General features: G+C 39.4%; 1 protein-coding gene across 1 annotated transcript in view; it reads right to left on the reverse strand.

The window, feature by feature from the left end:
* The window catches only part of LOC144470699 (neural cell adhesion molecule 1), a 199,326-nt gene that overhangs the window by 46,908 nt on the left and 136,320 nt on the right, over positions 1-16,098 (reverse strand). Inside the window, exon 4 of the mRNA XM_078182157.1 lies at positions 14,505-14,819. Within this exon, the coding sequence (XP_078038283.1) occupies positions 14,505-14,819 (315 nt within the window). The remainder of the gene's footprint in view (positions 1-14,504; positions 14,820-16,098) is intronic.

Here is a 16,098-nt window from a genome sequence, read left to right on the forward strand (position 1 = left end):
GCAATTAACTGATTGCGGATTTTGTTGGCAAATGGTCTTAGCGCATTCTTTTGTTTTATGAACGTGTTCAAAGTGATTCAGTTATATTGTTTTTTTACCGCCATTTTGTTCGTGTATGCCGCACACGTGCGAAAAGAACTCGCAGGATTTCGAAATGGCGGATAAGGCGCTGCGAGTTGTAGAAACATGACGTGCGAACGTTTAATGTGACCTATGAGCGATCACGCGTATTTATCAATCATTCTCGACAATGCTTGATTGATTGTTCATGCGCTCGAGTACACGGCAGAACAGACGCTCACAAGCACTTCACTCGAAATTGTGTTCCGTATATTATTACGCTTCGCTGCGGACTAAATACATACATCGACGGATGCATTTCAATCGAATGCTTTTCGTTATAATATTAACGTTTGTTTGCGCAATATATCATAGTCCAATTTTCATCGTTCGATTACTGTTCTCGTTTTCAGGCATTTTGTCGTAAAGATCACTGTGTTTTTGATTATTCTTTAAGGAGGGTGTTCCACGCAAATTCGTCAATATTTTTTATTATAATAACGTGATAAATATCTGATAAAATTCCAAGTATTTTTTCAGTTATATTTTATCGACGTTTTAAAATGTAACGAGAATAAGAGTACATACAATAGTTGTGTGAAATTTTTCTATCGATAAAAATAACAGTTCGAACCGTGGAACGTATTAATTTAATATGACGACGTACAAATAAAATGACATAACCTTACAAATAAAATATAATGTGTTACTCTAAAATATAAAATGAAAATGAGTAAAATATCGTAAAATATGTGCTAGGATTAAACTTCATAAATATTGAGACATATTAAGGTATAATGTTACAAGTACTCCCAATCCTTTCAATTATGGCACTGACAATTCTTAGCGGACTGCCGGCAACGCGGAATCAGCAGTTCCCCACCGCAATCGAATCAATTCGAGGACTCGCGACGCGGCCATTCACGTTCGCCGTTCCTTCAAGGAAAATTTAATAACGATCGCGACCGAAAACAAAAGCGTTGTAGTATCTGGTACGATCTGTAATACCACGTTGCCCATCGTGCAGGCTGCCTCGTAAATTCCAGCGCACGCTTATGCGCCGCCGCAACCAGCCACTTGTACAACCCCTAATTGCCATTAGCCAGTAGCCACTTCTCTGAAATTGGTTCCTCCGTTCCGTTTCGTGGCCTATCCGCTACACTGTGCACCAATATACTGATCCTTCTTGACCTCCCTTCAACCCCCGCCGACCCTCCCACCTCCCTCCCCCCCCTGCCGCCCACTAACCCCTCCACAATCCCTTTCATCTTATGCCAGTCGGATACATACATACATACGCGGTACACATGCTCGTGCATTCACGGTTTCTAAAGATCTTCATTCCCGGAAATGGACGATCCCTTGTACACTAAACGGAATTCCCTGCAGCCCGGAAAGAGGGAGCTGCGATTAGAAGACCGATTGCAAACGGCGCGGTCCGGCTAATAGCTTAAAATTGGACGGAAACGGGTTTACCGCGATTCTGTATTTCTTGGTTGTTCCAAACAACTGCTGTAGCCGCCGTTTCTGCAGTCTGAGTTCTGGCGATCCATCGGTCGCGTTTCAGTGATCGTTGATCGATGGTGAAAGGCTTTTCAATGAATTCGTGTTATCATTTCTTTCGAAAATGCTATTGGAAATAATTTTGTTATTTATTTTGTTATCTTTCCATATTGTAATTTCAAAGCATTTAATATCTATTTATAATGTTTCGAATTTGAAATGATCTATGCTATAGTTAACTCCCTACACTATTATCTTCTTTAATTCTTTTTGCAATTATTGTTTCTTCCATCTCTTTATACATTTTCGTTCTTCGATATTAATATCAGAAGAATAAACTTTTGTTTCAACTTCAAAACGAATGTTCATATTTACTAGAAAATGTTCATATTTAATAAAAAATATAATGTTCATATTTCGTAGATTATGTACGAAATTTTCGTCGTGAATTTGACTTTTTATTATACTGTAAAGGGTTAATGAACAGTTAATACATTTGCATCGTTTTCTTCAATTCTTATACTGGTAAATTTAATTTTAGTCGTATTATTGAATCTGCTTTCTATAAACTAGCAATAAGTACATCATTAAAATCAAGTATAAAAATGAAGAGTAATAGTTGATTCAAGCAAAATAATATTTGCTTTCCTTATGTAACGTGAACAAAAAGTGCCGGTTCAGTATTTTCTTTCGACAAGAACTTCGTGAACCCGAGCATACTTGCACACCGCTCTGTACTCAATGCATAACACCTTAAACCCTTAGTCCCTTAATCTCTTAATCCCTTAACCTTGCAGTTAACCTCTCAACGTTGAAATCTGTCTCTAACACAGACAAAACTAACGCAACTGGACGACACCGTATCCTGTAGTAAAACTGTAAATGAAAAATACATTTCGATCGTCAATTACATAATTTCTGAAATCAAATGATTTCGTAGAAATTATGAATTTTCGTAAAAGAGATCGCAAATAAAATTATAGGTTATGAATTTGAATAATAAGTAATTAATATTACAGTTTGAATGATAATTGATTAATATTACAATTTGAATAATAATAAATTAATATTACAATTGAAATAATAAGTAATTAATATTACAATTTGTATAATAATCAACCAGTTCTGCAAATATTGTGTTATGAGTCACGATTACAAGTAATAACCTGCTTGAAAATGATTCAATCTCTTCTACGCAAAATATATCGTGCTCGTCAGATGTGTGTAACTTAGATAGCGGACGCATTAAAGTGCAGAAAAAATAGAATAGCGTGTCACATGCTCGTGTCGATGCTCCTCTCACGCGAGTAGCACATAAATACCACATACGAGAACGAGGTCCGCTGGTCTAGCACAGCAACATTGTCCATCAAAATCTTTTGCACTGAATGCCGTCATTATTTATACCGAGTCCCGTGCAAACATACTTTAATGGACACTGTGAAATAATTATGTACCATCGCAAGATGTTGTAAAAGATATTAAAATATTTTAGATGAAATTAAGTATATTATGTCGGTGGATATTGCTACGGTGATAAGTCGAATGCTTTTTGATATTAGCAGAAAAGAAAGAAAAGAATAAAAAAGGAAAAAAGAAAAAAGGAAAAAGAAGAAAAAAAGGAAAAAGGGAAGAAGAGAAAAGAAAAAAAAGAAAGGAAAGAGAAAGGGAAAGAAAAGAAAGAGAAATTGAAAGAAAGGGTTGCGGACGACTCGGTGTAGAATCGAGAGTGCGGCGGCGAACGTTTGACGAACTTTAAATGGCGCACGACGCGTTAAAGTATCAAAGCGGGGGCGCCCGGTGAGCGGAGATTGAGGACCGCCGATTGCGATTTTCAATTACACTCGGACGTCGGGGGAATTATGTGCAAAAATCGCAGAAGTTCGTTTCGTGCGAAACATGTCAGAAACACGTATCAAAGCCTCGATAAGAACGACAAAACTGGAGTCCGGAGTGTGTATCGTTCGGCGCACGAAGCATCGCGTGTCACGCTACAAACGTGATCACGCCTTCCTGCCTTTCGAGAAACAAAAAACGAAAGAAAGAATCGACTCCCCCGTATCTGCGATCTGTTAACAGAGAAATCTTATGGAACGGGCCGTCGAATGACCGTCTCAAAAATTTTATCTCGTATTTGCTAAGAGCCCTTCCGTTTACCATTCCGTTGAGACGGTCACTTGGCGTATGTATATCGTGTGTAGCGGAATGAAGAAATTTCCTTGATGTAATGCGCTCTGCGAGAGGTTTGTCGGAAGCGTGTGCAATCACAGGTACTAGCGCTCTTGGTCAACCTATGTACGATGTTTTTAGGAAATGTATGTACTACTTAACTCATGTGCAATACTAACTAGTTATCCATTGCGTAGAAATGCGATACGAATTTTAAGATATAATAATTCAGGGAAAATTTGGATAACAACTTTAAATGATCAAATTAACAACTTTAAACGTTTAGATTAATAACTTAAAACGTTTTCTAGTAGATTACATAAATTACAAGATAAACGAAATTTATCATACTATGCGAATACGATATTGATTATTAAACAGGATTTTATACATTTATAGGAAGAATGAGTAAATTAAAAGCTAAATAACAACCAAGATTTTCATGCAAAATAAAAATTGTCTTTCATAACTGCAAGCAGCTAGCGCTATATAAATATTAATTTCTCTTCTTAATAATATTAAGCAGTTGATAATTTTAGAATTTAGAAGTTATTATTAGCAATACCGTATCTTTTATACTGCATACAAATTATTATTCTACAAAATATTACTTTCAAACTATTATAACAAGATTTTAATTAAGCAAATAATATATGACACCATAATTCCATATAGACCGATTGCAATATAAAATAGTGATACTCATTATTAAATAAAATACCGATTACTCATTCACAAATTCGTTGTTAGTTTACAGCCTGAAAAAACGCAAAGAAGAACGGCAAAATTTCGTGCAAGTTCCATCACCGTATGAAATTACACACATTAACGAAATTACAGTTTCCCTGGACTCTTCCCTACACTCGCGACAACCGACCACTATAGCATCAAATATTCATCCGCGCGCGGACTATAGACTGCCGCGGTAACCGTGCGCAATTATATGGACAATGTATATTTTTTTCAGCCAGTCCAGAATAGAATTTGCCCGGCATTAATATTAACCCGAGTTGGTAAACATCGTGCGCGGCGAACAAATTGTAAACTCATAATGATACGCGGGCAGTTTGCATTAATGCGATTTAACAATCGGGGTAATGAATCGACACGCGTGCCCGGGACGGACTGGCATTTAGGTTCGCTTCAGGTTCGCGCTACCTCCGCGCGCGTGTCCCGTCGTTTTCTATAATTTCCAGCGAGTTGTCGCGCGCCCGCGCCTCATCCCGCATTTATAAGCCTTTCTAAACCGCGCGCGGTTCTTTTCAGAACATCGAATCACCCACCGGCGCCCCTTCAAAACCGACTTTACGCTGACCTGAATTATGAATCCGATAAAAACGAGCTGCGTTGACCTGAATGGACACCGGTGGGACCCGAGTGCTTGACCAATATCGACTGCCGTGCAGAAACCTTCCGGTAAATATTCATGGTAATTTTGAGTCCGTTCCTTCGACTTTTTTTTACCGCGGCAATGATCATGTTTTTTTCGATATTTTATATTTCCGGATTCAAGTTACGCGGATATTGTTGTTGTATATTCAATCAGTGAAAAGAGATAAGCATAACTTTTTTAAAATCACGAACAATGAATAAATAGACTTTTTTGTGAAACTTGCAATTGATTGGAATGATGAAGGAAATAATGTTTTTATTATGGTTTTGTAATTTAAGAATATGAAATTCTCAGCCTTGTCTTTGAATTGTAATTTAGAGTAGAAAAAGCTTTTGAAGAGATTTCCTGTAAAATTGGTAAGATAAATAGGTTGTTTATTTAAATTGAATAAATCGAAGAGAGTCTTCTAATAAATAGTATTACAATATTAAAAATTTTAGGTTATGTCTGGTTATGGATATATCTATTTTAATATTATCTATCAAATCACAAATTTTATAACAGTATTGTATTTAAGAAAAATATTAAGAATAATCGAACATATACAGTATAATAACAATAACTTACAAACTTCTTAAACTAATTAATTGACTTTTGTAAATTTCAATCGCATTTAAACATCAATTGCTATGACAAAATGTCAGCCCGCCAGTTCCGCCTCTTCGATTTTATGAAATCGCAGCTATCGATATTCGTCAATGAACACGTTAACACGCGCAATGAGGGCGCAATGACTGCCATTATAATGAACGGAACGCTGGTTCCCGCGGATCGGATGGCGTCGGAACGATCCCGTCGCCGACAACCGAAATAATTCGCGCGCCGATAAAAAGTTGGCCGAGGTTCGTTATCACTTATCATTCCGCGAACAGTATATCGACGCGTGTCACCGAGCACGAGTAAATATTGCGAGCGAACGTGCCGAAGCGTCTGCACAGTCACGGATAACTGCTTGCGCCGCCGCGTCCGACGCGCGGTCATGTCGCCGCGTACACGAAACGCGGAGCACACACGTCGGCCGGACGCGAATTAGCGGCTGTCCAGGATTCCGCGCGACACCTATTAATTATACGACGACGGGTGTTTATGGTCCAGTCTTTAAACCTTAATTGGTGGCCGCGTCGCGTAAATTGGGAGCCGCGTATTAAAAGGGCGATTATTTGCTGAAACTCTTGCGCCGGGGGAGGGAAATCGGGTCGATGCCGTTTAACGCCGATCTCCATGTTTTCATATTCCACGAACATTATTCGAGATGCCTATGAACGCGACCTGTTTTACTTTTGCGATCGTATCGCGCGCGTATCGACCCGCCAGGGAAATTTAATGCCGTCGTTCTAAATCTGTTCGAATCATTTTAATCGGTCGCGTAACGGCTCGATGGGAAAGAGACCGCCGAAAATCAATCCGCCAAGTTGCCGAACGGCAGAAATCGTGTTTCAATTGGCTATTTGCTGATCTGCGCCGTCTTATCTGTGCTTGATAACCGCGGTTTGAGTTTCGCTAGGCCGTTGTCTAAAATGTTATCGCTTACCGAACCATTTGTCAGGTCGCATCATAAAATAAAACAACCACGGACGCCCGGCGTTTCATGAAGGTGACTTTATGGCGTGTTTCAAGAGACAAATTGACTCGGCTCGTAAATAACTCCTGTCATGGAGGCCGGGCGGCTGCCATTTAATTAGGGAGCCGCGACAAGCGAAATCCGTAGAGCTATCGATTCCTAGCAGATCGAGAAACTGCATTCAATCGAGATGCATCAATGAATATTTTAGTAATCCTTCGAGTCCTTTGCGAAACCTGGTTTATATATTATATATTCTTTATTTTATATTATATATTTATATAGTATATATTATAATAACATAAAATAATTATATTTATTATATGTAGCTCTGATTTTCTCCTTAGACAAGAAACAGTCGTTTTACAGTAATTTTTGATGTTAAGAATATAAAGTTTTCTAAAATCTACTAGTTACACATCAATAAAGATTATCATCAAGTTAACCTCAAAATTCTTTAACATTTGTTATATTATTGTTTCTCAATACACCTTTAGAAGTACTTATTGCAATGCTAAACGAAAAAGTACAATTCTAAAAAAGCACCCAAAAGACATCATATAAAAAATGATAATTCAACAGATGTTGCAGATAAAATTATTGCAAATATCGACAGCGATTGCGAAGAAAATTGTGATGCAGAATGATTCCAAAACAAATGGATCTCATATTAGACACCTTTATTTCTTTGCAAATTATGAAATCGTTTAAATCGCAATAATTTTGGTGTAGACGAAATTGTAAATATGTATTTTAAAAAATCGAGAAAGAAACTATAGACGATTGTTACGATTTCAACGAAGAAAAACAGTGAATTCGACAAAGACAAGTTATTGAAAGAAAGTATCAGTGCATAAACGTCCACGGATCGCTGTAGCAAGCCATCGGATAATCTGGTCCGCGTTTTCAGCGCTCCGGAAGACGAATGAAAATTTAATTGAATTCGATCATAGAACTTCCACGGTCGTGCAAAAAATAGCGTTCGATCCGGTGACTATGCCGCAAGACGACGACGACGAAGAAGAAGAAGAAGAAAAAGAATAAGACGAAGAAGAAGAAGAAAGAAGTAGAGAACGAAGGAAGCGAAGTTGCTGTTAACAAGCTATCGCTTAAAATCATTTAGCGACCGATTGAAAAACGCGGCAACTAACGCGAGGCCGTGCAATTAAGCGGAAATTTATCGTCCGCGTTCCTCGCGTTGCCGCGAACACGGTTCGCTTATTATTATTTGTTTTATTGAATGAAACTTGCCGCGACCGGCACGAATTAATAGGGAATCACCCCAAGGGATTCCATGGAATTGCACGGGCGTTCGCGCGCGCGCGCGCGCTCCATCGGCGAAGTTACGCGGCGCACCTGTGCGCTCGTATCGAGAACCGTGATCCGCGGTTATGGATTCCGGTTTGTTTCCGAGATTCGTTCTTCGACGCGCGGGAGCCGATAACGGCGTCTGATTTTAGGCGCGACGCGCTCGTCAATTCGGGTATTTCGGAGGCCGGGGGGGGGGGCTGACTGGAGGAAGATAATTGATTTTCGAGCAGGCGCAAATCCTGTTCGGTTTAATGAGACAGAGGGGAAATTTCGAAACTCATCAATCGGATTGCATTAGTTCGCGGCGAGTACACTTCGGTTACTCTTGATTTTCATAAGCGGATTGGAATATCAAATATTTTGCGTGCTAGAGACAGGAGAGCGTCTTCTAATTACACCGCGGATTTTAAGCGATTTAATGCTTTGACGTTGAATACTTGAATTACAGGTGACCATTTCGTAACGCTGTGGATAGGTGTTGCGTGAAATCGTGTATACGTGACCAATAGCAATTACAAAATGGAGGGTTATGTTACGAAAACTTATTTAAAACATTTTTCTTAATTCCATATAAGCAATTTTATTTTTATTTAAAATGTAAATGTGTTTATAACAAAAAGTATTATTTTTATTTTACCCCCTGCCGTACTTTAACCAGTCATTTTAATTTAATAAAATACATCATTATTTTAACCTTATTATTATTCAGCGATATTCTAAATGCAAAATCAGTTTCATAAGGTCTATTATCCCCAATTTATTAATCTAGAATTAACATCAACTCTAAAATAAATATTATGCTAAATTATAGCGTACCTCTAAAGTTGTAAAAGATTTTATCTTTCCTTTATTTCATATCTACTTCGAAATATAGAACCAGCAATCAATTTCTCAAACGGAGCTCGATCAACTCAATCCTAAGTTGCCCCAGTATCCCACCACTTTTCAGCAATTAAATTGAGTTACACATTGTAAGACATCATGAAACTGAAAACCACAAAGTTCCGCATTCGCGTGTAGCACAATAGTGTTATTATATCCCGAAGCGATCCAACCCGAAGTTTCCTTTACCCGAACCAATCCGAACGTATTATCTCGGCTGGCCGAACAACGCCGACTGAAAATACTCCAACAATTAGGGGCTGCATTGAAAATAATATACGAAATAGTAGCAGAAAAATCCATTTAACACTTTCCGGTCACGTCAGTCTGCTGCCCTGCACGCTTTCTCCTCGAAGCTCTGCAACTTCACTAGCCGAAAGAAAGGCTAACAACCTTATGCAACCGCCCGACGTGTCTAGCGATTGGACAGATTATCTGCACGTATTATTCGGTTTTATTGTATCCTTTGATATGCAGTTCAGTTATGTGTAACATTCTTCATGATAGTAATAGTCGAATAATAATCTTGAATTAATAATTTGACGTCTAATTCTCGGGCAGAATGCTATAGTATTTATATAGTATTCATTTATAGTATTTACGCCGTATCTAACATAAATCTTTTAGATCCAATACGTGAAATATTTATTTAATTAATGAAACGTTCATCAGTAAATAGAAATATCATATTCATTAATTTATGATATACATTCGACTTTAAGATTTTCGCACGATTGTCAAATTAGAAATTTTTCATTTTCGTGCTTCAAATATTGCAAAATGTTCGATTTTCCTACGTTTGTATTGAAAACTGAGAAATAATAATAATAACTGAAAAATCCAGTTAGTTGACCACTTTGCTGCGTCGATATATTTTCAAGATAAATTTTGTTATCCATTTTATTGATCACACTGGGTGTAGTCTTTTTGACAGTTATTTTAGAATTATTATAATCGAAATAATTATCGATAAAACTGTCAGGACGCCTCTATGCGCTCTCAGCGTTACAAACGCAAAATTTCTAAGCACTTACAAGCGGCCACAATAACCAAGGGGTTAAAACATCGCTGCAAGAAATCTCGTCGACGGATCAGACCTCGAAAAAAATGAAAAAGAAACGTTCACGTAAGTAAAACATCATCTCTGGACTAAATACGGCCTACTAACCCGGCGACGGTGAAACGGTCAACCGGAGCGATCAGACCATCGCAATCACGCAACAACCGGAGCAACCCCCTAATCCCGCACGGAGCCTAAACAACGCAGCGCTCGTGAGTATCTGCGGGTCCTGCGTACCGGATCAGCACGGCCGCGATGCGAACACCTCGAATAGCTTGGTGTACCGTGTAACGGTTTTACGCGTGTTTACATTATCGTTATCGGCCAATTCGAATAGTTTCCGGTTTGCTGGCGCGGCGTCTACGGTTTCCGTGGGGCTTGTCTCTCCCCCCAGCCAAAGGCCGCTCACCGGGTCCTCGGGAACACCGAACATCCCCCCTAGGCAGTCTTTACACGACCTCAGGACACGGCGAACACCTTCTAAACACCTAGAGACACGCCCAGCAGCAGCGGCAGCAGCAGCAGCACACGCTTACAGTCGCAGATTCTTCGGTCGCGCGCGGCGTCCCGCTCACGAACGTGATCCCCGGGGCCGCGCGCGCAAACACCACACGGCAAAGAACCACCGTGGCCCGACACGTTCGCCCCGTCACTTCTATCGACCGACAACGGCCCGAACATGGGAACACCACGCAACAACTCCTCGAGGAACATGGCACCTAGAGAGAGAGAGAGAGAGAGCGAGAGAGAGAGAGAGAGAGAGAGAGAGAGAGAGGGGGCTTGGAGGCCAGGGGACACGCGATCCACTGATCCGTCTTGCGAGAGACGCTACCCCGCGTTATCTCGAGCTGGCGATCTCCAGCAGACGACTAATAGGTTCAGCGCGTGAACACCTTGTCCCGTCAGGACCACGTGAAAAGGCGTTCACCGGCTCTACGTGACCCGTTGCCTCGGGCTCTCCGAGCGAAATCGTCGTGGAGAATTGTTTAACCGCGATGGGAGATATAACGATAACTCCACGAGACCGACGCCACTACCCCCGCGATTCGTGAGACGTGCAAGTAGACCAGGTTAGATCCCTCTCCCCCCCCCCTCCCTCCCTCCTCGTCCCGACCGGGTTCCACCCGACGGCAACGTTATTTCGAAGTACGTCGGCCCTTTCCAGACTTCCGCGCTGATTAGTTCTAAGTGGAGAGAAAATTTGTTCGCGCGATCGCTTCGAGGGAAAGTCGGCGCGGGCCTTTGAAACCGCGATTGGCCAATTAACTGAACGCGCCGGCCATTGTCGACAAATTGAATTCGTTTTCTTGGATCACGCACTGTCTTGATTAGAGGCGTCTCTCGATCGGCCGTGGCCGGTCAGGTGGTTTTTTTTGTCGCGATGGATGATGATCGAGTGAAATATCTAATCTTTTGTTGTCTGTGCTTGGTTGGCTGAGGAAGGTACGAACGAATTGTGTGTTTTATCTTGAAACGTCATATATTTATGTTTTAGAACATTTTCTACCCCTTGCATTATAATAACGAATCAGTTTTAATGAGATTACATGTAAAATCTAGTAGATATGAATATTATTAATTTCTTCTAATTCCAAATCAAATTGAATTTTCCTGTTATCAAGGTCTAGAAACAGAAGCAAGTAAAAACAATATAAAAAATAAAAATTATTTTTATCGTATGAAAAAGTATTCGTCAAAGTCACCTTAAAGCAGGCAATATCTGCAAGACTATCACCTTGCAAATTATTGCAATATCTGTAATATTTATACTATTTAAAAAGTTAGGTCACCTTAAAACAATACTACTTAATATTTCCCTACAAATATATGAAGATCATACAAAAACATATTCGTCAAAATCAAAGTCACCTTAAACGCCATAAGATACATGTGCACAGTTATCAACGTGAAATGATTCAATTTCGTAATTACGTAAGTTCACTAAAAAGCGACGAGGCAATTCTAAATTGGCTCAATCTCCAAATTGGGGGTGCAGGCTAATGCCTGAGGTACTTCATGGGTTGGTGTCCAACCCTAAACGACATTAAATGTCCAGCTTATGGGCAAGCCGGGCCTGATGGATTCATGTAATCCATTTCAATTATTGCGCAGAATATGTCACTTGGCGTAGTGATTATACAGGGTCGAGCACTTAAATGGAAACATTCAAATATGTCCGTTATTTATGACTGCGCGGAAGAACTTTTTCTGGAAGAGTTACGATGTATCAACCGCTATAAATTATTTCGATAGAAAATATTTTAAGGTTATTTCGATAGAAAATATTTTAAGGTTATTTTTCGATACAAAATATTTTAAGGTTATTTCGATAGAAAATATTTTAAGGTTATTTTTCGATACAAAATATTTTAAGGTTATTTCGATACAAAATATTTTAAGGTTATTTCGATTTTACGTTTACGTTGAAGCTGTGAAATATTTTCGAAAAGAATTTTCGAGGTTAAGATCGTACTATTTTTGGTATAGATTGTGAATTTCTGTATAGATTGTTATCCTTCGTAGAAAAGTATTGCCCTACTTAAGTTCGGACGTCATTAGCTTCCGGGTGATAATTCACCTTACGAACTAGGCGGTGCTCGGATCAATCAGCCTTCTACATCAACGAGACGCTAAAGTTTGCATACTAAACGAGTAAAATTGAACGCTGTATACTGACTGTCTACCTTGGAGCCATAATAAAAATAAAATATTGTGTCGCTTTAAAGATATCAGTATAATATGTGCGACAGGCATATTTTAATAATATTATATAATTTTTTAGATATGAAATATTTACAATTAATAATATTTACAATTAATACTTTCACAATTAATAAATTCAATAAAATAAAAATAAAATAAATATTGTGTAATGCCAATCTTGTGAAAACAAAAATGTCAGTGAGTTTAATTATCTTATAATAAAAAATATGTCTACGGCCAAATGACCAGTCAGTAAAATGTCAAGTTTTAACGAATTCTGTAGATTTTACTTTTACAATCTAACGATTGCAACACCATTCACCAAATTATGTTAAAATGAAATGGCGGTGTCAAGTGTAGCGATTTGAAAGGAAACTGAATTCTTAGGGAATAATGTAATTTATTCATCAGTGCTGTAATTTATTGATTAGTGCTGTAATTTATTGATCATTTCTGTAATCTATTGATTACTGCTATAATTTATTGACCACTGCCATAATTTATTCATCACAGCTATAATTTATTGATCACTGCTTTAATTTATTGATAACAGCTATAATTTATTGATCATTTCTATAATTTATCGATCACTGCTACAATTCAATGTCCACAACTGCAGATCGAGATTGCGATATGGAAATCTCGATCTCCACAGCAACAGAACGATTTCCTCCGCCTTCAATTACCTACATTTTTTCCCGCGATTCATTACCGACAGCAACTCGATCGTTGCACGCGTATCGCGGAAATAATCGCTCGCATTTAATTGACACGCGGAAATTATTTTCTCGTCGCATGTAAGTATTACCGCGTCATGGGAACACGCGCGAAACCGCCGGTCGGACATAAATTCCCCGGTCGCTCTCGGGGGGCCCTCTTAACAGGTCTACACGCCGATGCCGCGCATACTTACGGCTCGAAACCGTACAAAATCAAACTGTCAATCGCGAGTCATGCGCGTAAGCCTCGCTTAGAATGTGACCCGTACGATAATCCGTGGCGAGAGCAACTGGTTTCTGCATAATTTTCTTGCGAAACTCTGTCGCCGATCGCCAGAAACGCTCAGTGTTCATGGAATGCTTTCTACTTTTGCGTCATCGATGTCATGATTCCAACGCGTCATTTGCTATGCGACCGCTGAACTTTACGTATTCTCACGATTTTCATACATCAAGATTACTATTAACAGTGATCGATGGAAAGGTGAATAGCGTGAGGATAGCGCGAGGAATATAGTCATCGTTAGAATCGAAACAATTCAGTCAAAGCGTGAAGGATGTCGGTTTCTGTAATTCATGTTTAAATAGAGTAATTTGAACAATAATGATCAATAAAAGATCTATGGAACTGCTTTGGAAGAATCGGTACTGCATAGCTTCTTAATTGATTATTAAATAAAATAATTGATTATTTCCGCGTTATTGTAATTTTCTCCTGTAAAATCATCTCTCTTGTTCAATAATTTCTCTTAAAAATATATTCTTGTAATTTCAACGATGAACTCGGCTACCGTTAAACAATTCGTTTATTACTAATTACTACTACAACCGTCTTTAATAATCGTTGTTCTAAAAATTGCTGTTGCGAAGAACTTATTTATTTCTGCACAAATTATTCACTTATTCTTTCTCAATAAACTTCTAAAATGACCTATTTCCACCGAATTTTACTGACAACATGTCTAAGGATAACCTATGCGACTAAGACATTTTCTTGCACGAGGCACGTAAATTCAAGCAAAACTTTTCCGGTAAACGAAAATGTACCTTACCCTTTTAGACGAATATCTTGTACGACACCTCACGGCACATATCTACGTAAAGTTTCGCGAGTCGTAAGAAAGAAAATTGTTGAAAACTTACGGTTCATGTTCAGGATGACCAGCCTCGTCTGCGGCATGATCAGGTTAGTGTTGCTGGCTTTACAGATCAACCGATCGTTGAGGTGTTGCCGGCCAACTTTCGGGTAAGACAAGCGGTTAACCGTCAACCCCGACTGGAGGTTGTCGTAGGACTCGTCTATCACGTTGTTCTCGAGGTACCACGTCAGCTTCGGGGGCGGCCTGCCACCTTGTACCTCGCAAATCAGGTTCACGTCGCTCCCCTCGTTGTAGAGCTCCTCTATCCTTGAGATGTTCCTCGTCGTCGGGTCCCGTATCACCGGCGTCGACGGCGGCACTGCGCGCGGAACAACCACAGCCGTGCATGATTGAATCAGCGGAAATGCGGATTGATTATTTGTCCGCCGGACGAGAATAGGGGTGTGATCTATGCTAGGGGTGGGTAAAGGGGGCGAGGGGTGGGGGGGTCGACCAGCGATCCCGTGATTTACACGTGAAAGATTGATTAGAGCCAATTGAATTCCGCCGGTGTGAATGATTTACCAGGAGTTGAATACTCTTTTCAGCGGCCGCGCGACCGGCAACGATTCCGTCGGTTCCGCGCGACCGGACCCCGCCAGATAACATTGAAAAACGATGACGGATTTAGGGTGATACGCGCCGAAATTGTTTTTCTATGTTACCGTAGTTAGAAGAAAACGCCGTGGGGGTTCACCGCGTTTCACCGGCAAATGCCGGGCGCGGGCGCGCGCGCGCGGCTGCTGTCGGCATTTCTGCCCGCTCGAAACGTTGATATTTTATTCCCTGTACTGCGAACTTTTCATTAACTTTTACGCCGGTTTCGTGTGTATAGCCTCGACAGTGTCGCGCGCTGTTCGAATACCAAACTGTATTTGACGCAGAAATGTACAATTTCGGAAATCTACAATTTCTTGTTGGAGATTAGACACGAGGACGCAATGAAAATATTTTACAGTGAATATTGTACAATTTTATCGGAATGTGATAAAAAACGGAATGCGAGTGCTTTTACGAATTTATCGCAGTGAATACTGTTCTGTGAGAAAATTTTTTTATAAATATTATATATTACGGTAATATCTTTAGATAAGAGTATAAAATTTTAATACTATCATCTATAATATATTATGTAATATTACATGTATATATATTTATTCAAAGATCCTAAGTAATAAATTTGCGAATCTGATAATGCAAGAATTAGATATAAGAAATTAATAAAAGAAAATTGTTACATTGTCGAAGACATTCTTCGACCCTTTCTTAACAAGTTGCTATGGTTAATACAGCAATAATACTAAACCCCGTGATTCGTTTTTACGATATTCATTGATTTTACTTTTGTCGTTAAGTAACCTAACGTCAAACATTCCCCGCAATCAATGCAATGTCAATAATTAAATTCGTCGCACTCCATAAATGCAAAATCCCTATTTCTCTTTTGTAGTTCATATTTGACAGGTGTTCGCGAACTTTTGCCGGCGAGTGTACGTTCACGGATTCAGAAAGTTAGCATAGATTAAGGAAGTTGTAGAGACGTGGTAAATTATTCAGTAAAATGCGCATCGACTTATAAACAAACTTCGCGAGCTTCG

The sequence above is a fragment of the Augochlora pura genome, chromosome 1 (genome assembly GCF_028453695.1).
Source record: "Augochlora pura isolate Apur16 chromosome 1, APUR_v2.2.1, whole genome shotgun sequence".
NCBI lineage: Eukaryota > Metazoa > Arthropoda > Insecta > Hymenoptera > Halictidae > Augochlora > Augochlora pura.